Source organism: Mesoplodon densirostris, chromosome 1 (genome assembly GCF_025265405.1).
Source record: "Mesoplodon densirostris isolate mMesDen1 chromosome 1, mMesDen1 primary haplotype, whole genome shotgun sequence".
Classification (NCBI taxonomy): Eukaryota; Metazoa; Chordata; class Mammalia; order Artiodactyla; family Ziphiidae; genus Mesoplodon; species Mesoplodon densirostris.
In genome coordinates, this window is record NC_082661.1 from 199,097,673 (window position 1) to 199,123,798 (window position 26,126).

At 37.2% G+C, this 26,126-nt stretch overlaps 1 protein-coding gene across 6 annotated transcripts in view; it reads right to left on the reverse strand.

The window, feature by feature from the left end:
• Positions 1-26,126, reverse strand: part of WDFY3 (WD repeat and FYVE domain containing 3) — a 281,573-nt gene that overhangs the window by 20,442 nt on the left and 235,005 nt on the right. For all 6 annotated transcript variants that reach the window (XM_060114184.1, XM_060114194.1, XM_060114198.1 and 3 more), the window contains 12 exons: positions 25,806-25,954; positions 24,187-24,307; positions 23,580-23,665; positions 21,994-22,074; positions 14,323-14,377; positions 13,946-14,065; positions 11,963-12,080; positions 10,802-10,908; positions 9,112-9,265; positions 3,565-3,656; positions 3,128-3,340; positions 527-674 (listed from right to left, as the gene is read on the reverse strand). In XM_060114184.1, the coding sequence (XP_059970167.1) occupies positions 527-674; positions 3,128-3,340; positions 3,565-3,656; positions 9,112-9,265; positions 10,802-10,908; positions 11,963-12,080; positions 13,946-14,065; positions 14,323-14,377; positions 21,994-22,074; positions 23,580-23,665; positions 24,187-24,307; positions 25,806-25,954 (1,444 nt within the window). The remainder of the gene's footprint in view (positions 1-526; positions 675-3,127; positions 3,341-3,564; positions 3,657-9,111; positions 9,266-10,801; positions 10,909-11,962; positions 12,081-13,945; positions 14,066-14,322; positions 14,378-21,993; positions 22,075-23,579; positions 23,666-24,186; positions 24,308-25,805; positions 25,955-26,126) is intronic.

Below are 26,126 nucleotides of genomic sequence, written 5' to 3' on the forward strand. Positions count from 1 at the left end.
TGCTGGCATCCAAAATAAAGTAAACTTCCCTTTCCGCCAACTTTGCCTCTTTATTGGCTTTTGAGAGGCAAGCAGATGGACCCCACTTTTGGTTACACAAGGTTAAAAAAATCTACTTGGAAAAGTAATTTAAGATAAGATAACATTAGATAAAAGACAGAGGCTTTTAGTTGGCATATTAAAAGCACAGTCTTCTTACTGCTCTAAATTGGTGGAACGTGTGTAAATGAAGATGACAGAAGTTTTTCTACATGTAGAATATAAAGTTGAACTATAAGGTTTGGTATATTAGAGTTTTCATTATCCTAGCAGAGAGGAGAAACTTGTTGGGTTCTTTTTGATGCAAAATCCAAGAGGCCCAAAGAAGAAAACAGAAAAGGAAAAGGAGAATCTAACAAGTATTTGGTGATTTACCACTTATTACAAATTACGCTATTGTTGAGAAGCAAATTTATTATTGCTAAACTAGGATTATTAAATAATCCCACAGAATCATGAATCAAAAGCTTATTTCCTGCCATTTTACCTTTTACAGGTGTTAGAGAAGGCCTCAAGTTGTCTAGATGATGAAAAAAGATCTTGTCACTGGTAGATCCTGGTGGGACCAAGATCCCTGCACTGTCTCCGTTGAGTCGACTCCTGACTCGCTTCGGTGGATGCGGTTTTTTAAATAACTGGTATGAGAGAAGATGACACATTTTATACTGAAGCTAACAATTATTAAGCCCTTTTATATGCCAGGTATTTTGTTGTTATTTCACTTAAGCTTCACAACAACCATTAGGTATCACATTATCACATTTGACACTTGAGGAAAGAAATTTTAAAAGGCTCAGAAGGTTGCCAGAGACCTCATGCTGCAGTCAGTGGGGACAGGACTCCTACACAAAAGCTTGGGTTACCAGCATGCTCTATGCTACACTGAGCTCATGAGAATTTTTCAAAAGGAAATTAATCTCCTCAAATGACAGTAGGTTGACAACTATTTTCCAGCGATGTTTAAAAATTAACCAATTTCTTAGAGCACGATAACCATTCTGTGCCACTGAGGGCAGGCAGCCATTCTCTCTAACTGGGTTACTTCTGGCTCCAACATGGGCTTTCTGTATGTGACATCATTTCCGTATCATTTAGGTGCTACTAATTTGCTGACAGTGTGAGCATTGTTGTCTTCTTTTTACTTTTCGATGTTGTAAAGGAAAAAAAGAAAAGAAGATCTTTGGCATCTCTGTTCAGTATTTCTAAAGAATTGAAAAGTCTTAATATACATTTAAGATGACTGTTCTTAAAATACCATAGATCATCAAAATAGGCAGACTCTTTTTTGATGGACAACTGATATTTGAAAAAGATATCTGTAAAACCTTAGATGAAATGAGACTTAAGATGACTACAACACCATCACACTCTGTGAATTTGACATGCTGGATTTCCAGGAGAAAAAATAGAAAAAATGCTTTGTATAGAGAAAGATATAGATTTTAGGCTCCCCAAACTTTAAACATATAATTCTCATTTTATCTACATACAGGGCTTAGGATCAGGGTTCTGTTATTTCTCATAAATGTTAATAATGAGATAAGACTCTGAAGTTCTATAAAAAGACCCACATACTTTAAAGCAAGTTCATGAAAGAACATTTTCTGAAGAACTTTACAAGGACCTGAGGACAGAGCAGGCCAGGCCAGCGTATATAAGGATATATCAATATGGTGATCACAAAGCTTAGCTGTTTCTAGGATGGTTACACTTGGAAGTACTCTCTATTAGTTCCCGCAATGTCCTAGAAATATGTTAGTATCCAAACTCTTCTATCTCCCAGACGATTTGCCTGTTAAACTCAAAAGTGCAACAAAAATCCTGCAACAGTGCACGTGTCTAGATTTTTTTGTTCAGAGTATTTGTTTCCCAGAAGGTATGAAACACGGTTCCCGCACTTGTAACCCTCAAAAACATGGCTAAGGTTCTTCTGCTATGATTAGAGTTTATCAGCAAGCATTTCACTTTAAAAGTACACGTGGTTCCTGCATTGGGGAGTCAGATTACCCTGTAAGTGGCGCAGTTACAGGGTGTCCCACTGTCTATCACGGCTTTTCCATGAACAAAGACTTGCCATTGTTCTGTGTTCCCAACTGTCAACCCCGGAAACCTCAAAGTTGGTTAACCTAAGAAAAGGGATTCCAGGAGAGATGTCTGAAGCAAGAACAAAGAAGGAGAGCCAGGGCCAGAATGCAGAGGCCAGGGCACTAGGCAAAAGGTGGTGGTCTGCACGGGCGGCAGAGCTAGCCTTCTCCACTGTGCTGCAGTTTCTTCTGGTGCACCCTGCCCTCCTGGTGTGCCTGAGACAATAAAGATGGAGGAAGGGACAAACTCCCTTAACAGAGGTGCCCAAGGTGAGAGATCTACAGCATCTGGGTGCTGCCCAAGGTGAGAGATCACTGCCCAAGGTGAGAGATCTACAGCATCTGGGTGCTGAGAGGGTCTGGGTCTTCCTCGCCAGGTTCCAGATAGTGGTTGGAGCAGCTGGTGGCAGGGCCGGGCCTAGGCGTTACCATGGTGTGCACTCTCACACCCCAGCACTTGTCAGACCTACACCAATAATCGAATCCAAACCGCCGCTATCTGTCTGTTCCCTGAACCACTGTGAGAGCTTCCTGCTCCTCATCTGGCTCCCCTACAGTATGTACATGTGTAAGATTGTGACCAGAGGGATCTTTAAAGTCTAAATACGACTTTATATGACAGTGCTTAAAGTCAGCATTGGTTTTTTACTGGCCGTGGGGTGAAACCCCATCTCTGTGTATCCTGTGGCCTCCAAGGCCACATCTGCTTCCCTGACCATGCTCTTCCCGTCTTCCTGCCAGGAACTGTGTGGGTACAGGAGAGCACTAGCCTGCGAGGAAAAACGCTCTTTGACCAGCAAAGTTTCTGTTTATCTGGACTGTAAAAGGGAGGAGAAAGTAATAATCTAGGGACCTACTGAAACTACTGGGTGATATTTATGGTTCTTAATTAAAAACTCTGTCTAAACTTAATTATTATATGGTCATCTACCATCTATAGAAATATTACAGAGCTTAAAAAAAAGTAACAGAAAATATCAATGATAAGGAAAAAACATCCATACCTGTTTAGGGATCTGACCAAAGTTATTAATGAACCCTATGGTGGCTGTCTCCTTTAGTGGGTCATTTATGTTGTAGATATCCACTTGACCCTCATAAAAAAGATGATGGAAGACATTTACAGCTTCTACTGCAGCAGGACCTTGCTGTTTATAGCCGAAGATTAAGTCAATCCACTCATGCAGATGGGCACTCACATAGTCACATTCCAAAGCCTGTAATTTCAAAACACAGGTTCAGTCGCTGGCTGGCTTTTATTACTTCCTTAGAAAGTAAAAGAGTTCGCCAGTGGTCTATAGGAACCAGAATAACTAAAATTCATGCGAACAACATTAGTAACTTAAACACGTGGGGGATACATTGCTCAAGGTCCTCTCTTTGTACTGTGGTCAGTGACCCAGTGAGATCTCAGTTCAACTGCAGAGCATACAGCCATTACCTCACGGTGCACTCGGATGAATTCTCGTGGGTCCCCTTTTGCCCAGGGTGGAAGGATAACATCTCCAAGCTTGGTGCCATTTTGTTTACAACCTGTGTAATTGGATACATTAAAAAGAAAATAAAAGAATGAGAAAAATAGTAAAGTAACAGAAATAGTGGGTTAGTTTCATTACCAGGACTATAAAATTTTACCACAGAAAGGACCCTCAGAGATATCTACTCTGGTATTTCCCCAAGATGACTCCTCCCAGCACTCCCTCGGAGAAATTTACTGAGTGTTAGCAAAACTGAGGGGCTCCCGCTGGCAAATGACTTCAGGAAATGCTGAGTTATGCAAGCTTAAACACGTGTCTTTCCTGCAAGACTCCTTGGAGGCACTGCTCTTCTCTAGGAAGGACATTAGATACAACATTTCTGAAACTTAACTGACGACAGGAATGAAACATTTTATGGGTCTACTGTTTTGAGTTTGGAAAAACTGCTCAAATCAATTTAAGCCCCTTAAGACCACTCATTTGTAAGACCATTAGCAATTTCTCAAAAACTGTTCATTTAGGCTTTTCCAGAATGCTTTAAGCTTGGTGAGTCAATAGCAGTTACCTAGTACTGAATTTCTTGTCTGGTCTGCCATTCACATGGAAGAGGTTATGGAAAGGGTATCTAACTCCTCAGCCATTTTCAGTCTGAATGCTCTCTTGGCTTAAGAGAAAATAAAAGTACCACAGTCTCCTAGAAATATTTGCAATACATGTGTTCGCTCATCTTTCTGATTCTTAAATTCTTGAGAGAGCTCTGTAGAACCCACATGTATTTTGCTGTAAGGATTCTCATTAAAAAAATAAAATAAAATCTGAAACAATATAACTTTTGGCTGTTATATCATTTAACAGAAAAAAAATTCGGGGAAGATTATGTGGCTACGGGGGTAGGGGGAAGTTTAAATAATTTATAACAAAGTAATATTTATTCCATGTAAACTGTTATTTTAAGTCATAGCCAGATAATCTCTAAAATATTAAAGAAACCGTTTGCTATGAAATCTACTGACAACAAAATACATTAAATGGGACTGGCATCTGAGGAAATAGTTTTTCTTCTTTTCAAAATAACATCAAAAAGTTAACTTTAGCTTACAGAGTTCTCCTAGGCACAAATCAGATGGTGACTGTAAAAAATGACTCTAAATAATGTTGACTCATTAGCTTAATGGCAGTTGGTTAGATAAAAAGCTGAATTATAAATTTTCATAGGGAAGTGTAATTGTTCACATTTTAGAACACAAAAGGCAGTTTCCAAGTAAGGGCCTGTAAAAATATTTCCTTTAGAAATAATCTTGTTTTCATCATTGCAATTTGATGGCTTCTTCACAATGTGATGTGAGAGATACAAAAATCAGTTTATTGTTTAAAGGAATGTCTTGACTTAGTTGGAAAAATTACCATATAACTTAAGAAAAAAATAAAACAATCAAGTTATTACGGCCCCTCCCCCCTCTCTCAGGCCCTTACCTCACCTTCCTTGAAATGCCCTCTAGGCCTAATAAGAATAAGAAGTAATAATTTTTTTGATAAAAAGAAGCAAGTAATAATCCCCAGGCTACTTGAGATATAAACTACTTTTCAAAATTCTGCTCATAGGGCTTCCCTGGTGGCGCAGTGGTTGAGAGTCTGCCTGCCAATGCAGGGGACACGGGTTCGTGTCCGGGAGGATCCCACGTGCCGCGGAGTGGCTGGGCCCGTGAGCCATGGCCGATGAGCCTGCGCGTCCGGAGCCTGTGCTCCGCAACGGGAGAGGCCACAACAGTGAGAAGCCCGCATACCGAAAAAAAAAAAAATTTGGCTTATAATCCCTAAATACTGTGTGATATAATTTTATTTTACCAGCACTATCTATAATTTTAAAATGTCATTTAAAGGGAGCAGTCTGTAGAAAAGTCTTGGTCTGATTCTGCTACTCTGCAGTTCCCCTCCATATATATCCAAGGCTACAAAGATAAGAAGACCAGACAAAAAACCTAATTGCTCCAGAGCCAGGGGAAAAAACCTAAGTGCTCTTTCTTTTATATCATTTACCATCTTTTCTGGGTGGAGAGACCAACAGTGTTTTGTTTGATTTTTTTTATACTGAGGTAAAATTCACATAACATAAAATCAACCATTTTAAAGTGAACAATTCAGTGGCATTTCGTACGTTCACAATATTGTGCAACTACCACTTCTATCTAGTCCTAAAACATTTTCATCACCTCAAAAAGAAATCTTAAATGAATCAAACAGTTGTTTCCCATTCCTCCCCACTCCTACTCCCATCCCCTGGTAACCACCAATCTGTGTTCTGTCTCTCTAGATTTACCTATTCTGGACATTCTATGTAAGTGGAAATCATACATTATGTGACCTTTTGTGTCTGGCTTCTTTTACTTGGTGCAATGTTTTTGAGCTTCATCCATGTTGTAGCATTTATCATTATTTCATACCACTTTATGGCTGAATAATATTCCATTATATGTATATTCCACAATTTGTTTATCCATTGATAGGTATGTGGGCTGTTTCTACCATCTGGCTATTGTGAATAAGGCTGCAATGAATGTGCATGCACAGGTCTTTGTTTAAGTCCCTGTTTTCAGTTCTTTTGGACAGTTCTTGGAGTGGAATTGCTTGGTCATATGGCAATTCAACATTTCCTACCAAACTGCTTCCCACAGTGCCGAACCATTTTACATTCTGATCAGAAACATACAAAGGTTTTACTTTCTCCATCCTCACTAGCCCTTGTCATCTTCTGTTTGTGTGCTTTTTTTAATCACAGCACCCTAGTGAACGTGAAGTCGTACCTCACTGTGGGTTTGACTTGCATTTCCTTAATGACTAATGATCTTTTCGTATGCTTATTGGCCATCTGTATAACTTCTTTGGAGAAATGTCTATTCAGGTCTTTTGCCCCTTTAACTGGGTTGTTTATCCTATTGCTGTTAAGTTGTAAGAGTTCTTTATATTCTGAATACTAGACCCTTATAAGATACATCATTTGCAAATATTTTCTCGCATTCTGTAGGTTTTCTTCATAATGCCCTTGGATGCAGAAGTTTTAAATTTTGATAAAGCCCAATTTATCTTTTTTTGTTGCTTTTGCTTATGCTGTTGATCCAAACCCAAGATCATGAGGATTTACCCCTACGTTTTCTTTTAAGAGTTTTATAGCTTTAGCTCTTACATGCAAATAGCGTTTTTTAACATGTGTGATTTCAAGGAAGGAAGACGATTTGTTACGAAGGTGAGCATGACAAACATACCTGACCTTTCTTTTATTTACTTATTTAAAAATAGATGATTTGGTTGGGTTTTTAGGTAGTCTGGCTAGAACATTTCTGCGACATAGATTATTATAATGGACTGAGTGTTTCTGGAATATTGGGGTATCTCTTTCTTTCTGCACCTCTCCGTTATCTGTCTCTTTGAAAGTGGTGTCCCTAGAGAAGAAAGTAGCATTCTCCAAAGGTGAATTATAAGTGAACATAATAAAACACTAAAGTGCATTCATATTCAAATGCTGTGCACACATTTGTTGTTTTTCCCTGTTCACCATCTACTTTATTTCTTTGAGGAACTGCCACTCCCTCCGACTCTAAGTGTTAGAACTTGATGTCTTTAGCTGCTCAAGGGTGAGCTCCAGGCCCAATCAGAGGTAATGAGACTCAATTTCAGGCCTTTTGCTGGGGCTATTGAGAGCCTTACTGCCTTTCCTATTGCACCTAGAGCTACAATTTCACAAGGTTCAAGCTGCTGATGAACAATTAAATAAATAAAAATTATATTACAAAGAAAAAACACTCAAATATATTGGATATGAATATTCCCTGAATTTTCCATTAATGAATTTTATGAGGTAGTATAGTAATGTTTTTTTTTTTTTTTTTTTTTCCGGTATGCGGGTTTCTCACTGCTGTGGCCTCTCCCGTTGCGGAGCACAGACTCCAGACGTGCAGGCTCAGCAGCCATGGCTCACGGGCCCAGCTGCTCCGTGGCATGTGGGAGCTTCCCGGACCGGGGCACGAACCCGCATCCCCTGCATCGGCAGGCGGACTCTCAACCACTGCGCCACCAGGGAAGCCCTAGTAATGGTTAATATGTTGAACTCTTAAATACAGTATGATACAGGGCATGAAGAAAGTATGAAAACAGAACAATATCTGGCACTAATATTCTAAAGTGAAACAACAGAATTTTGATATGTCGTAAAAATAAATATTCAGAAACATAGATCAGCAAACTGTGTTCCAAGAAACTGTAGCCAAGGTGAAATCTACTTCCTGAAACTGCTGGACAATATAAAGAGAGAAGAGTACCAAGGAAATTTCTCTCCTTTTTATAAGTGTTGATTTGGTTCTGTTTTTCTAGAAAATAGCTCTAACAGGATGAAGAAAGGGATTTACCTAAAGTTATTCCGAAATTCTAACTTTAAATTTTATTAGCATGTAAGCTGAGAATGCCTCAGGCAATACAAAAGATTTAAACAATACATGAAAAATATGTATATGCCACTCTTGGCTGTGAGTTTCAATCATATTACTTTTCAAACAAAATTTCACCTCACCTTTGTTTTCACTGAAATAAATGATGATATTCTGACCATTAGATGTCATCTGTTAATTCTTAATTTTTCCCAAAACTATAGGTTTGAAACAGCTTATTTGGGGGCATAAATCTATTTTCCTTTGTTATATTTACTCTCATACACCCAGTTGTAATTAGCAGCAGCTAAACTCACAAGGAAATAGAAACCAAGCAAGAACCTGCAAGGCCTTCTCAAGAACAATACTCCCTTGCCCCCCAACATGTCCCCTGCCTCTTGTTTGCAGAAAAGGCTTAGCCTCCTAGGCCTACCCCAAGTTCCAAAGAGTAAATTTAATCAGAGAAGTAAGAAAATGCAGAAACAAAGGAAAACACTCAAGCAAGACAAAATAATATTAGTTTAGCCACAGAGCAAAGTCAAGGACCTTTAGTTCCTCCTCGAGGGCTACAGACAATATCCTGAGCCATGTCCTTGAGCTGTTTTGCAGATACTAAAACCCCCACCAGGTGGACAAAGTTAACTACATGCTGACCACCAGCACACAGACCCCAGACCAGTTGGAACCAGAAGGTTGATGACTGATATTCCCGAAACATCACCCTGTTACCCTCACTGTCAACCAATCGGAGACTTGTGCACAAGCTGAATGCATATGGTGTGACCCTCTCCCTCACACTCTTTAAAAACCCTCCTCTGAAAGCCATCACTGGGGAGTTCAGGCCTTTTCGGCATGAACTGCCCATTCTCCTTGCTTGGCCCTGCAATAAGTGCTGTCCTTTCCCTTCACCATGACCGACCCAGTGTCAGCAGATTGACTTTGCTGCATGTTGGGTGAGTGGATCCAAGTTTGGTCTGGAAACAAAATCTTTTCTTGTCAGTGTGTACTAAAGACAGTCGTCAGAAAACTGACTTATTTCTGTTGGTCTTTTCCTGGCTAACGATCCTAAGATAGTGCCATAGTGCTACATACCTAGATCAAAGTTGTTGGAATTGAACAGGAATTCTGGTAAGTAAAAAAATTCTGGGATAAGTTCCTTTACATCTGCCATGTTGTGCTTTGATGCTGAATACCAGGCCTCGCGTACACTGTGAAACATCCGGTCAGCCAGGTCAAAGTGGCCTCCCTGTGGGCAGAACGAGAAGGCACCTTTCTGTGAGAGAACCACTCCCACCTCACAGCTTCCAAGCTCAAGGGCTTGAAACCCAAGTAAATATGTTTGGTGACAATTCAATTTCCCATCATCCTACGTTAAATACACAAAATTTTAAATAATCACAGAAAGAAAATTAATCTAATTCTTTTCGGGGTACTCCTTACCAAGGGTGCTCTTGCTCTGTATCAAAGTGAAATCCAAGTACAAAGACTTTAAAAAGTCATTTAAAAAAAAAGATCAGTTTTTAGAGAGGGCAAGACTATAAGGAAATCGAGGAGTTCCTCCATTGTTTGATAATGCTCTCCTAAAAAAAAAAGATTCTAATGTAGCCATCTACAGTTGGAAATATTCAGTTTATATATGTATTTGACTAATTTTATAAATTAACATGACATTCAGGTTCTCACACCAATGAGAATTAAGTGGAGAACTCGGAAGGTGATCAAAAAGTTATAGATTGATAAAACAAATTTAAATAGAAAAGGGATTTCTTTTGCTTACACAGCCTCACAGATAACACCACTCCCTTCCTCAATCAAACTCCCTATGCTGTGTTTGAGGGAACACAGTGTGTTTGTCTTTACAATGAAGTTCACTGTGTGAAAATGCTGAAGTCCATACAATGGCCACCAAGGCCTACCACCATCTGGCCCCTGCTAGCTCTCTGACCTCATCCCCTATTGCTTTCCCCTGCAGTCACTCTCCTCCAGACATACTGGCTTCCTTGCTGTTGTTCCTCAAGCATCTCAGGGATATGCCTGACTCAGGGCCCCTCACAGGCCGTTCTCTCTGCCTGGAACATACTTTCTCCAGATAGCTGCACCAGTAACTCCCTCACCTCCTTCAAGTTTCTGTTCAGGTATCACCTTTTCAAGGAGACCTACTCTGACCATCATGTCCTCCTCCACCTCCCATTCCCGTACTTCCCATTCCGTTTCCCTGATCTACATTTTTCTGATAGCACTTATCACATTCTAAAACATTTTACGATATACTTATTATGTTTGTCTGTCTCCCTCAACTAATATATATAAATTCCATAAGGCAGGACTTTTGTCTTTATTCACTGATATCTCTAAGCACCTAGACCAGTGCCTGGAATACAGTTAACTATTCAATAAATATTTGCTGAATAAATGAAAGAGAATGTGGAGAAAGGCAATTATAATAGGGAAGACAGCAAATGAGCTAGACAGTATTACTCTTTTTTAAATATTTGTTGAATTCAACCAGTTAAGGCTGAATTCCATACACCTGGCTGGAAAGCATATGCTACTTGCTTATTTGACTAAAGGACCCTGGCACTTGTATAGTGTAAACAAATTCCAGTTTATTTATCAATTTTGGTTCAGTGAAATTCCACTTTCACTATGTTTTGACTACTTTTGTGACTAAAAACTTCACAGGGCTTCTTGTCAGGCAAGATAACAACATTAAAGAAAAAAGCAACCATCTTAAATAAAAGGCTTGAATAAAATGCAAAAATTCTAAACTTAAGAGTTTTACCTGTAGCCTTAGGAATATCTGTGTGAAGGGCTCCATCCTTACTAGGTACGAAGCCACAATCATTGCAGATGAATAGTGGGTCCCATAGTGGTAGGCTGGAGTTTCGCCTTGCCAAGAAAATTAAAGCATAATTGACAATGAAAGTAATATGAAAAATAAAATTGGCATTCATCAATAGACTTGAAAATGCTAACGTATGTGATAACCGTGACACTAAGTGCAATTAGCACTGGCATTTGCAGCATGAAAACGTTATGATGACGCTGCAACCTCTCACTTATATATTTGGCAGTTATCCAGTTTAATATAATTCTGTGCCTTTCCCCCAAACTGAGCACATCTAGCAATTCATGTTTTGAGGCTAACTGTAACAGGTAATCCTTAATAGCAAATCATCTTTGACTAAAGCAAGATATTGACATATAGCGACTTTTTATTAGGTTCTGGCTTTGCAACAGTATAAATTTCTCTAAACCGTTGTCTTCGAATATTACGCAATTTTTATTACATATTCTCCTTGCAGGAAAAAGAAAGGATTCCACACAGGGAATATAGTTAGGCTTAGTTTTTTTCTCTTTTGTTTACCTGTTTGAAGGGGACACATGATAAACATTAAACATAAAAAAACATAAGTAGGTAAACTGTAGTATTTTAGAAGGTAGTCAACTATAATTTTTTAATGCAAAAGGGTTCTAAAAAGTGCCTCAATAAAATTAAAGCAACCTATAATGGAAAACAATCTGAAAAAACTGAATGACTGAATCACTTTGCTGTACACCTGAAATACTGTAAATCAACTATACTTCAATAAAAAAAACTAAAAGAGTCAATAAAGGAAAGTTTAGTTTCTGGCCTAAACACGATTAGAGATAATGGCATGTTATGATGGGGAATTTCTACCCTAGACAAAGCAGACATACTTTGCTTTCTGCCAGTACCTGACAAGCTACCTAAAAAATGCCTTCTAAGCATGGCCATCAGTTGGCATGCAAAACCTCATTCTTCTACTCTGATAGTTGTATATAAGTGTGCATATGTAACATATATAGATATAATGATATATAAGCAATCTGGGGAAAGATGGAAGGACGTCAGACCACTAAATAATGGCTTACTTTTGAAACTTGGGTACAAAGTCCCATGACAAGAAAAGTTACTTACCATTAGGATCTTCCCAGTCTTTATATCGCTTCTTATACTGAGCTAATCGTTCATCTGTCTGTGCTCCCATTGGCTTAGCCAGGTTTCTAAATGTCTTGGGATTGGTAAGATCTACCTCCTAAAATACAAAACGAAACCCAATTCCAAATTAATATACATCCTCTATTCTCACCAATGTAGACACAATGGCTATAGCAATGATGATCTGTAAATGTGCTATTATCTATGGGGTCACACCAGCAGAACTGGACTCCAAGACAATGCCATGCACCTACTGGCTATCCATATTTTACAGACAGGCACATGGCAGTTTGTTAATTGGTTCGGCTTGAAGACAACTGTTTTGCAAATTAAGTGTTCACAGAGGAAGGCACTCAGGATCCAGGTTTGGAGATGAGGAATAAGAGGGAAAACCCTTCCCAGTCTTGGCAAGGGCACAGCAGGAGACTGTGGACACAAAAGCTTCAATTCATCTTTATCCTCTGCCACCCACATAACTGGAGGATCAAATCTCCTTTTTGTTCTCTTCCCCTCTCCCCCATTTCACTCCAACTTCACTTCTGAGCATTTTCTTCCTAGAGGTGAAAGGGAAGTGAAATAAACTAGAGCACTCAGTAATTTGTTCACCTCCAGAAGACATCATACCAGATCAAGTGACTTCCAAATGAGATGGATTCTTTCAGTCTACCAGAGATTATTTTAAAAGCTCATTTCTAGCTGACCTAATTCATGTATTTAAAAGGAAACCAAAATTTACCTCCTGAGGGTTTTAAAAGTAGAAATTTGAAGTACATACCCATGGGCTACGTAATTTGTGTCCTTTTTTAGGGCATCATGGCCCACCAATTTTGCCAACTTACATTTTAAAAGTCTTGAACAGGAGAAACTGATCCACATTTACCAATATAAGTCAAGTTAGTATTTGTCCTCTGAAAGTCTACACGCAAAATACCTCATTTATATTTTTTTTGGTTATTTCAACAAAGATTAAAGTATTTACTAAGTACCGGGCATTGCTCTAGAGCAGCGGTCCCCAACCTTTTTGGCACCAGGGACCATTTTCATGGAAGACAATTTTTCCAAGGTCCAGGGCGGGGGGGTGGGGGGTGGGGGGTGGAGGATGGTTTTGGGATGATTCAAGCGCATTACATTTATTGTGCACTTTACTTCTATTATTATTACATCAGCTCCACCTCAGATCATCAGGCATCAGATCCTGGGGGTTGGGGACCCCTGCTCTAGAGGTTGGGACTTAAGAGCTACGTAAGATAGTCTTTGTTTTTAAGGACCTCACAGTTGAGTATGGTCAGACAAAAATCATGACTACAACATGCTGTAAAAGAAAGCAGCATGATACAGCTACAAGGCAGTGTGGGAACAGAGGAAGAAGGAAGAGGAGGACAGGAGGCTCCCCGGAGGTATACTGGAGCGTGTCCTGCAGGATGAAATACAGCTAGCCAGAGGAACCTGTCAGCGGGAGAGAAGATGTGCACGGGCATGGGGAGAAGTGCAGGCGGGGAGAGGAGCACAGGCAGAGCTGTGGAGAGAGAACGGGGTAGCCCAGGACAGCGGTCCTCGAAGCACAGGAGGGATATCTACGTATCAGCTACTTTGTGAAGGGTGCTATACTGAGGTTTAAAAATTCTCTCCAAATTGTGATGATGATGTATGCAATAATTTAAAACTGAGGAATGACTCAATTAGATTTGTTCCTGCTGGCTGCAGTGTAGAGGACAGGGACATCCTCCAGTGGATACAAATTTATTAGCACTTTAGGAAATTCAATAGATATCATGAATCCAAGAAGTTCATCAAGTATCCAAACTTTGTACAAGTCTAAGCTAAAGCTCTTCTCATCTTCTTGGGAGTAAGTGCCCGTTGAGAACTTAAACTATAAAGCATATAAATCATTTGAGCCACTGCAGTATCTTTTAATTACTTTCAAGAATGTGTTCCACTTTCACAAAATGATTGGAAATTTACCTCTGAGTCGTAATCTGCAAGGATCCAGGGGAAGACAGGATACTGCATGAGGTCATTATATGATCTGCCAGCCAAAGTGTTCAAGTGCATCAAATACTGAAAGTTGCTGATTTCACCTCTCTTGGGAAAGATAAATAGATTCATTTTAAAGCAATCAATTATTTCCGCTACATTCAATTTTAAAAATTTATATGCAAAATGAGGTAAAGGACAGTTTCTTGCAGATTTCAGAATAAAGCATTTTTTCCCCTAAAAACAAAAACAAAACTTTTTTTCTATGGTATACATTTTATAAATTATTAAAGTACTTTTAAGCGTATGACTTATACCTTCTAGCTACAAATTACGAAGGAAGCTTACATTTTCACTGAACTTACCTCCCATCTCTGAGTCACAGACTTCTCTCCAACCAGAGTGCTAAGCAACCCAGATCTAAAAATGATAAATAATAATTTGTAGGCAACATAACTTTAAAAATCTGTGTAATTACAAAGCTGAAAATTTTAAGTCAATGGTCCACGAATTTTTCAAACTATGGAGGACAACTTATTAGTGGGTCATGAAATCAGTTTAGGGGGTTGTGAACAGCATTTTGAATTATGAAATAACATAATCAAATTGAAGAAAATAGAGAACACTGGAAGGCACTACATACAGGAAGGAAAAATATTTTCTGTGAATTTTATTGCATGTAACTAAGTTTGTGTGAGTTGGGATGCAATGTAGTATTTTGTACCATGGGTTATAGAAAATGAGTTTGAAAAACACTGATGTAGTTCAACTTTCTAACCTTTACAATAATTTCTATATAAACGGATCTAAAGACATTAAATTGGAATAACTGATAAGAGTATACAATGTTTTGTACATAGTAGGTGCACAGTACAATTCCTAAAAGAGATGTTGAAAAAGTGAATGAAAATATAAAGATTTTATGACAGGAAAGTCATTGCTGTTCAGAAAATTATAGAACTTTTTCTATAGCAGATTTTCTAGAATGCTATAAAACCTTAAGGTTATAATATTGATAATTATTAATCTGAAGACTGTGAGTTGATCACTGAACCAGGAGGAAAGCACTTAACTATATATTTTATTGTCTGAAAGGAAATTAAGAGATTTGTAAACCTTAGTTCATAAACATATCTAGGTCAAAGGTACAGATACCACTTTTCACTTCCAGAAAAATTCTTCCCTTCAGGCAAATTGAATATATAGGGTACTCTCCCTGGAAAAAGAGCTATGATCATTCCTTAACACTGTAGGAAAGGGAACAATTGAAAAGAAGATTAAAGTTGGGAATGAATTTCTGCTTCTTGCCTTTGAGTTTTCAACAGTTCTTCAAGAACTGCCAACTCAGCACAGACAGTAGTAAGAACAATGAAATAGCAAGCTGAAGATTATCTAGGCAAGCAAAAGTACTAGCAATTTGCTCACAAGTAGAAAAAAAGGCTTAGTATGCTTTAAGGGAGCCTTTCACTTCCTATATTTATCTTAACAGCAACACAAATGATTAGGAATAGAACATGTTTCTGAGGTTAACAAAAGCATATAAGCAGCATTTATAAATCTCAGCTAAAGAAAAATAAAAGCAGTAAGTTAAAGAGAAATACACAAATATATTTAGACACATACACATTGAAATAAAATTTTATTTACAAATTACAGAATCCCCAGAAGTTTTAAGTTATTTTCCTGCATGTTGTAATAATTAATTTGTAGCCCCAAAGCACTGCTTCTTTTTTTTTGAATTTTATTTATTTTTTTATACAGCAGGTTCTTATTAGTTATCTATTTTATACATATTAGTGTATACATGTCCATCCCAATCTCCCAATTCACAGCCCCCCCACCCCTGCTCTGCCCTCTTGGTGTCCATACGTTTGTTCTCTACATCTGTGTCTCTATTTCTGCTTTGCAAACTGGTTCATCTGTACCATTTTTCTAGATTCCACATATGTGCGTTAATATACAATATTTGTTTTTCTCTTTCTGACTTACTTCACTCTGTATGACAGTCTCTAGGTCCATCCACGTCTCTACAAATAACTCAATTTCATTTCTTTTTATGGCTGAGTAATATCCATTGTATATACGTACCACACTTTCTTTATCCATTTGTCTGTCGATGGGCATTTAGGTTGCTTCCATGTCTTGGCTATTGAAAATAGTGTGGCAATGAACACTGGGTGCATGTGTCTTTTTGAATTAGGGTTTTCTCTGGGTATATGCCCAATAGTGGGACTGCTGGGTCACATGGTAGTTCTATTTTCAGGAATCTCCATACTGTTCTCCATAGTGGCTGTATCAATTTACATTCCCACCAACAGTGCAAAAGGGTTCCCTTTTCTCCACACCCTCTGCAGCTTTTCTTGTTTGTAGATTTTCTGATGATGCCCATTCTAACTGGTGTGAGGTGATACCTCATTGTAGTTTTGATTTGCATTTCTCTAATAATTAGTGATGTTGAGCAGCTTTTCATTTGTCTGTTAGCCATCTGTATGTCTTCCTTGGAGAAATGTCTATTTAGGTCTTCTGCCCAATTTTTTGATTGGGTTGTTTGTTTTTTTAATATTGAGCTGCATGAGCGGCTTATATATTTTGGAGATTAATCCTTTGTCTGCTGAATTGTTTGCAAATATTTTCTCCCATTCTAAGCGTTGTCTTTTCATCTTGTTTACAGTTTCTATTGCTGTACAAAAGCTTTTAAGTTTCATTAGGTCCCATTTGTTTATTTTTATTTTTATTTCCATTACTCTAGGAGGTGGGTCAAAAAAGATCTTGCTGTGATTTATGTCAAAGAGTGTTGTTATGCCTATGCTTTCCTCTATGAGTTTAATAGTGTCTGGTCTTACATTTAGGTCTTTAATCCATTTTGAGTTTATTTTTGTGTATGGTGATAGGGAGTGTTCTACTTTCATTCTTTTACATGTAGCTGTTCAATTTCCCCAGCACCACTTATTGAAGAGGCTGTCTTTTCTCCATTATATATTCTTGCCTCTTTTATCAAAGATAAGGTGACTGTATGTGTATGGGCTTATCTCTGGGCTTTCTATCCTGTTCTATTGATCTATATTTCTGTTTTTGTGCCAGTACCATACTGTCTTGATTATTGTGGCTTTGTAGTATACTATGAGGTCAGGGAGCCTGATTCCTCCAGCTCCGTTTTGCTTTCTCAAGATTGCTTTGGCTATTCAGGGTCTTTTGTGTTTCCATACACACTGTGAATTGTTTTGTTCTAGTTCTGTGAAAAATGCCATTGGTAGCTTGATAGGGAGTGCATTGAATATGCGGATTGCTTTGGGTAGTATAGTTATTTTCACAATGCTGATTCTTCCAATCCAAGAACATGGTATATCTCTCCATCTGTTGGTGTCATCTTTGATTTCTTTCATCAGTGTCTTACAGTTGTCTGAGTACAGGTCTTTTACCTCCTTAGGTAGGTTTATTCCTAGGTATCTTATTCTTTTTGTCGCAGTGGTGAATGGGATTGTTTCCTTAATTTCCCTTTCTGATCTTTTGTTGTTAAGTGTATAGGAATGCGAGAGATTTCTGTGCATTAATTTTGTATCCTGCAACTTTTACCAAATTCATTGATTAGCTCTAGTAGTTTTCTGGTGGCATCTTTAGGATTCTCTATGTATGTATGTATTCTCATGTCATCTGCAAACAGTGACAGTTTTACTTCTTCTTTTCCAATTTGTATTCCTTTAATTTCTTTTTCTTCTCTGATTGCCATGGCTAGGACTTCCAAAACGATGTTGAATAACAGTGGCGAGAGTGGACTTCCTTGTCTTATGCCTGATCTTAGAGGAAATGCTTTCAGTTTTTCACCACTGAGAATGATGTTTGCTGTGGGTTTGTCATATATGGCCTTTATTAGGTTGAGGTAGGTTCCCTCTATGCCCACTTTCTGGAGAGTTTTTATCATAAATGAGTGTTGAATTTTGTCAAAAGCTTTTTCTGTGTCTATTGAGATGATTATATGGTTTTTATTCTTCAATTTGTTAATACAGTGTATCACATTGATTGATTTGCATATATTGAAGAATTCTCGCATCCCTGGGATAAATCCCACTTGATCATGGTGTATGATCCTTTTAATGTGCTGGTGGGTTCTGTTTGCTAGCATTTTGTTAAGGATTTTTGCATCTATATTCATCAGGGATATTGGTCTATAATTTTTTTTTTTCTTGTAGTATCTTTGTCTGGTTTTGGTGATGGTGGTCTTGTAGAAAGAGTTTGGGAGTGTTCCTTTCTCTGCAATTTTTTTGAAGAGTTTAAGAAGGATGGGTGTTAGCTCTTCTCTAAATATTTGACAGAATTCACCTGTGAAGCCATCTAGTCCTGGACTTTTTTTTGTTGGAAGATTTTTAATCACAGTCTCAATTTCAGCGCCTATGTTTGGTCTCTTTATATTTTCTGTTTCTTCCTGGTTCAGTCTCAGAAGGTTGTGCTTTTCTAAGAATTTGTCCATTTCTTCCAGGTGGTCCATTTTATGGGCATAGAGCTGCTTGCAGTAGTCTCTTATGATGGTCTGTATTTCTGCAGTGTCCATTTTAACTTTTCCTTTTTCATTTCTAAGTTTATTGATTTGAGTCCTCTCCCTCTTTTTCCTGATGAGTCTGGCTAAAAGTTTATCAATTTTGTTTATCTTCTCAAAGAACCAGCTTTTAGTTTTATTGATCTTTGCTATTGTTTTCTTTGCTTCTATTTCATTCATTTCTGCTCTGATCTTTATGATTCCTTTCCTTCTCCTAACTTTGGGTTTCATTTGTTCTTCTTTCTCTAGTTCCTTTAGGTGTAAGGTTAGATTGTTTGAGATATTTCTTGTTTCTTGAGGTAGGACTGTATTGCTATAAACTTCTGTCTTAGAACTGCTTTTGCTGCATCCCATAGGTTTTGGATCACCGTGTTTTTGTTGTCAGTGGACTCCAGGTATTTTTTGATTTCCTCTTTGATTTCTTCAGTGATCTCTTGGTTATTTAGTAATGCATTGCTTAGCCTCCATGTGTTTGTGTTATGTTTTTTTCCCTGTAATTTATTTCTAATCTCATAGCGTTGTGGTTGGAAAAAATGCTTGATATGATTTCAATTTTCTTAAATTTACCAAGGCTTGATTTGTGACCCAAGATGTGATCTATCCTGGAGAATGTTCCGTGTGCACTTGAGAAGAAAGTGTAATCTGCTGTTTTCAGATGGAATGTCTTATAAATATCAATTAAATCCATCTGGTCTCTTGTGTCTTTTAAAGCTTGTGCTTCCTTATTAATTTTCCGTCTGGATGATCTGTCCATTGGTGTAAGTGAGATGTTGAAGTCCCCCACTATTATTGTGTTACTGTCAATTTCCTCTTATATAGCTGTTAGCAGTTGCCTTATGTATTGAGGTACTCCTGTGTTGGGTGCATATATATTTATAATTGTTACATCTTCTTCTTGGATTGATCCCTTGATCATTATGTAATATCCTTCCTTGTCTCTTATAACATTATTTTAAAGTCTATTTTATCTGATATGAGTATTGCTACTCCAGCTTTCTTTTGATTTCCATTTGCATGTAATATCTTTTTCCATCCCCTCACTTTCAGTCTGTATGTGTCCCTAGGTCTGAAGTGGGTCTCTTGTAGACAGCATATATATGGGTCTTGCTTTTGTATCCATTCAGTGAGCCTGTGTCTTTTGGTTGGAACATTTAATCCATTCACACTTAAGGTTATTATCGATATGTATGTTCCTATTATCATTTTCTTAATTGTTTTGGGTTTGTTTTTGTAGGTCCTTTTCTTCTCTTGTTTTTCCCACTTAGAGAAGTCCCTTTAGCATTTGTTGTAGAGCTGATTTGGTGGTGCTGAATTCTCTTAGGTTTTGCTTGTCTGTAAAGCTTTTGATTTCTCCATCGAATCAGAATGAGATCATTGCTGGGTAGAGTAATCTTGGTTGTAGATTCTTTCCTTTCATCACTTTAAATATATTGTGCCAGTCCCTTGTGGCTTTTAGAGTTTCTGCTGAGAAATCAGCTGTTAACCTTATGGGAGTTCCCTTGTATGTTATTTGTTGTTTTTCCCTTGTTGCTTTTAATAATTTTTCTTTGTCTTTAATTTTTGTCAGTTTGATTACTATGTGTCTTGGTGTGTTTCTCCTTGGGTTTATCCTGCCTGGGACTCTCTGCGCTTCCTAGATTTGGGTGGCTATTTTCTTGCCCACGTTTGGGAAGTTTTTGACTATAATCTCTTCAAACATTTTCTTGGTTCCTTTCTCTGTCTCTTCTCCTTCTGGGACACCTATAATGCAAACGTTGGTGTGTTTAATGTTGTCCCAGAGGTCTCTTAGGCTGTCTTCATTTCTTTTCATTCTTCTCCCTTTATTCTGTTCCGTGGAAGTGAATTCCACCATTCTGTCTTCCAGATCACTTACCCATTCTTCTGCCTCAGTTATTCTGCTATTGATTCTTTCTAGTGTATTTTTCATTTCAGTTATTGTATTGTTCATCTCTGTTTGTCCGTTCTTTAATTCTTTTAGGTGGTTGTTCTTCAGTTCTTCTAAGTCTTTGTTAAACATTTCTTGCATCTTCTCGATCTTTGCTGCCATTTTTTTTCCGAGGTCCTGGATCATCTTCACTATCATTATTCTGAATTATTTTTCTGGAATGTTGCCTAAGTCCACTTCATTTAGTTGTTTTTCTGGGGTTTTATCTTGTTCCTTCATGTGGCACATAGTCCTTTGCCTTTTCCTTTTGTCTATCTTTCTGTGAATGTGGTTTGCTTTCCACAGGCTGCAGGATTGTAGTTCTTCTTGCTTCTGCTGTCTACTGCTTCTTTTCTAATGGATTATAAAGGGCTACCAGTTCCTGAGTACCTGAAAATGAAGCTGGGTATACAGATTCTTGAAATGGCTTTATCATCCAAAAGACTTCCTAAGATTAAAAGCAGCTGAAAAGAGCACAAAGGAACCACTGATAGGTTTGAACACACAAAAACAGAAGTTTATATTTAAATGTAAGAAAAAAAAATTAATAGAAAAACTTGGCAATTTGCAACAAATATGACAAGCAAAGGGAGTAATATGCTATTACCGAAAAATCTCGTACATATTGATAATAAGGACTCAGAGGAGATGTTAACTAGACTTACTGAGGTGGTCATTTCACAGTATATACAAAATTGAATTATTATATTGTTCACCTAAAACTAATGTAATGTCAATTATAACTGGAAAAAAAAAAACTACAAAAAAACCCAAACCACCACCACCAATAAAGAAATCCGTGGAAAAAAATGGGCAAAAGTTACAGATAACTCATAAATGATAATTTTAAATGGCTAACAAATATATACAGAGCTCAAGATTTCTAATATGAGAAGAAATGCACATTTAAAAACAAAGCATCTTTAAAAATAGGTAAAAATGGAAAAGTAAATATAAAAAGCTGATATCTATTGAGATAAGCAAACTTATCCAGTATCGGTGGAATACAGATGTGTATAATTTTTATAGAAATCTAGTTGGTTTTGCATATTAAGAGTCTTAAAATTCATACCATTTTACTATGGGAATTTTATCCTAAAAAATAATGAGGTATTACATTTGCATTATTATAACAGGGAAACCTGATAACAATGAAATATCCAAAAACAAGAGAATGCTTTATACATGATGAAAGGCTAGTAAATAAAGCCAAAGTTTCTAAAGAATTTTTTAAAACCAGGAGGAAATATTTACATATAAGACTGAATAGAAGACGCAGAATAAAAATCTGTGTTTTTAGTATGGACTCAATTGTGCACATAGGAATATATGCATGCTTAAAAGATTAAAGGGAATTGATCAAAATGTGATCAATTTGACACTGATCTGACATGAGCGATCATGCATACATTTTCTTTTTTTTTTTTTTCTGGTTTTCAGTAGTTAAAATTTTTTTTGCAAACCCCTGGGGGTTGGGGTGGGGTGGCAGAACACTCATTAAAAATATTAAATAATACTGTCCAAACAGAAATGATCCAACTGCAGTATTAAACTATAATGTGCAAGAAGCAAGCAACCTACCCCTGCTCCACGCTTGTGTTTGGTCGTTGCCCAGACACAGACTCTGAACTGTCAGTTAGAGATGGCACTACAGCCAAAAACCTGGAAAATTTAAAAACAGTATAAAATTGGAAATGACGTTTCAGTCAGGATCTAATGGGAACTTACAAAAGCATGATTCATTTAGATCTTAATTGCTGCATTTACCCCTCCACTACTCAGTAAATGGCAGGCAAAGGGAATATACAACAATTAGAACATTCTGTAACAAAAAAGGGTAGGATGATGGCTTCCAAAGCCAAATATAAAGATCCATAGCAAAATCTGTCATTTTGGATTTTTACATATGCTGCCACATTACTTGAAGAAAAAGCCTGACACACTGAATCACAGTAATTAAGTCAACTTAATGCTGTCCTAAAGAGTGATTAAAAGCTAAATATTCACATGACAGTCAGTAGTGCTAACAGCTAAACAAATGATAGGACAGAGACATCTCTAACAAATGGTAAGAACCTTTATGTGACACTATTATAATTATTTTCAGAGTTGCTCATAATGTCAACATACATTTTTTAAGGGTAAAAAAGAATTGTGGGAAAATTCTTGGAATGAATGTGGACCTTGAACTTGGTGTATACACAGACATTTCTCAGATAAAGACAATCTCATCTCCTTGCCACAGCTTCTAGTTGGGAAGAGCAGATAATTTACTAACACTGAAAGCAATATCACCTTTAGAAATTCATAAGATAGGTAACTAAAATCTCAGTCATTTACTTAGCTCTTCCCAATCAACATCCACAGGCACTTTATTTGAAGAAACTCCCTCATTTCCCTCGTGCTCACAGGTAGTATTACTGTACTGCAATGATAAGCAATGTTGCTTGGTATTAGTCATTCCTCACTTGAAATACAAAACTTCCCTAATAGAGGGATTGCCAGATCTACACCACTCTTCAAAGAATAAGAGGGCTCTCATATTATATTATGATAAGTTCATAAAAGCCTTACTATTCACATGCCCAACAGAAGTATTTTGAAGCACATGGAAATATACTACTTTTCTTTTATAAGATAAAATTTAAACACAGCTTACAAAAAATGAAATGTGGTTAGATTACATCCACTGCTTTACTTGGCTATGCTACTTTTTCAGGGATGAAGGTATCCAACTTCTCTTTCAAAGTCAGAAAAGTCTCATATGAATACAAATTCTAAGGAAACTCAGGTTCTGCATTCAATAGCAAGGTATGACACTGTCTTCTTTTTGGTAAATATGAAAGAAGCCTATTTTGAATCTGAAGTATTATTTTTTTAAGCTCCAGTTTCATCATCCTTTTACACTGAGAGACATGGGACTTTATCACTAAGGTGGCTTTTGATGATATCTACTACAAGTTACCAGAAGGAAAAATGTGATTTCAAAATAGAATAGCATCAGAAGAATAACATTTCAAGAGGCTGGCAAAAATGAAACAAACATTTTCTTCAAAGAAGTTAATTCATGGATTTAACAGATTTTTAAAAAACTAGCTGAACTGGCAATGCTTTACCTCCCATTTCTTCCCATGACTGCATTATGAAGTATTCCTAATAAACAATACCTTTGATAGACTTTGTTTCTAATTCCTTTTTGAAAAGCAAGGAGGTAATTCCGTCCATCTCCAGAGAAAACTTCCACAGCAATAGGCTGAAATGATCAGAGAGAAAAACATTAAGTAAAAACACAAATAGGGTTATATATTAACTTTTCCACTATGAATTTCTATAATGTTGAAGAAATTAACTTGTTGACTGAAGAACATTTTTAGAGTCATGAATTTCCAGCAGATTAAATTACACAATAAACAGTGCCAGTTTGTTCTGCTCAATTTTTCTAAAATCTTTAACAGAATAATGGTAAAATATTTATAAAATTATGATTTTGTAAATTTATAGTGAGAATGCAATTTTTATATAAAAAGAAAATTATAATATAAATTTGGATAGCTATAGGGAAAGATGGATAACGAAATATCACTCAAAGTTTTAGGTTTTTTTTTTTTTTTTTAAGAAGGGGAATGTATTATAAAGTTATGCACCCATGTGACATGAGCTTGTCTATCATACAACCAAATCTAATACTCTAAGGAATCATGTGGATCCTATCATGTATACGTCCTCTAAGTAAAGGAACCTGACAAAACATTTATTGCTACTAAATCAACCTACCTGCAGGAGATACCTCCTTTTATGAACTTCCTTGATATCTTCATAGGCAAAAATGCTGCATGTTCTCTTGAGTTGACTGGGGCCTTGCCTGGCTCCTCTAGGGATAATTGGCTCATGCATACTATAGGCAGCCCAGAGAAAGGAGATAATAAAAACACAGCAAGAGATAAATTCACTGTTCAATAAAGAGTGTGTTATTTTCAACATGTGAAGGGAAGCAGGAATTGATATATCTGTATATTTAGTTCAAAAAAGACATACCTTTAAGAGAATAATTTGGTAGCTATTCAGTATACCAGAAACCCCTTTTGATGAATATAACTTAAAAAAAATCCTATTCATGCTGTCAGGGCTTATTTTTAGGCACAGCTGGCAAGTGCCAAGGCACAGCTGGCAAGTGCCAAGGCCTATATTGTTTTAGGGGGTCCAAGAAAATGTTTTAATTTGTTTTAAAATCAAAAGAAAAAACTGAACTTTTAGGTAGAAGAAAATGTTTTAATATATAATATGAATATATTCATCTTTAAACCAACACAGTCAGAAAAACATCATTTTAGGTATCTTTATATGTAGGAAGAGGCCCGTAAAAGTCAAAATGTGGCCCTGATTGCTACTGAAAGTAATTATTTGAAATATCTCCTAGCAATGAAGATGACCATGTCCACATTCACAGTGCATGTCAGGTGTTCAGAATGTTAAAGGAAGAGAAGAGCGTGTTGATTTTCTAAGCCTTAAGCTTTTTCATCTTCCTTTGGGCTTTGTCTGTCTCTGGGTTTTCCATTACCCACTATCACGTCCATCATAGGGCTGGCAGAAGAAAAGGAAGATGGATAAATTCAGTCAGTTAATTCCTGCCTGTGCTTCAGTCACACTGCTTCTAGGGTACTCAGAGGACATGGATGCTCTTACATTTGTTAAGAGTATTATACAGCTGCCTGTATTTTCTCTACAACTGTTTTTGCACTGAAATTTGAAAAAAAGAACAATTTACAAATTCAGAATAACTTTATAAATATATAGATTATAATACAAGGAACTTGTATTATATCTAGTGCTATTAATGCATAGCAATAAATTTTATTTAGTTTTCGTTTTGATAAATAAGGCAAATTTGTCTCTTATAGCCTTGAAATAACTATTACTCTGGTGAATATTTAATGATGGATGCACAAAAACTGAGATAACATAACTTGAAGCACAATTTTTGCATTAAAAAAAACTATGTAGGACTTCCCTGGTGGCACAGTGGTTAAGAATCCATGTGCCAAGCAGGGGACGCAGGTTCGAGCCCTGGTCTGGGAAGATACCACATGCTGCAGAGCAACTAAGCTCGTGCGCCACAACTACTGAGCCTGCGCTCTAGAGCCTGCGTGCCACAACTACTGAAGCCTGCGCACCTACAGCCTGTGCTCCGCAACAAGAGAAGCCACGGCAGTGAGAAACCTGCACACCACAACAAAGAGTAGCCCCCGCTCACCGCAACTAGAGAAAGCCTGCGTGCAGCAATGAAGACCCAATGCAGCCAAAAAAAAAAAAGAGAGAAAAACCAAACAAACCCATGTAGATATATTGCTTTCTAAAGATAGCTGTACTTTGTGTCTCTTCATTCATTTACTTACTTTGGAGGTAAGGTTTCAATATCTCTTATTTCCCTGGTTGCTGTCATTGTAAATCCATCAATCACATAAAAATGCTCTTTACCAAAAAGAAGTAGCCCTTCACTGGTATCTAGGCCCTGGACTCGAGCACAGCGGTACATGTGTTGGATCTATAAAGAAAACCATAAACATTCATTAATATAGTTTTTAAAAATCAGGTGATTTCTTTTTTTGATATAAATGAAGCAAAATGCCTTTAAACATGGATTTAATGGGCAAACAAGATTTTATGAAGATGTCACTCTGTGATGGCATCCCCTGAGCTAAGTACATTAACCAGAG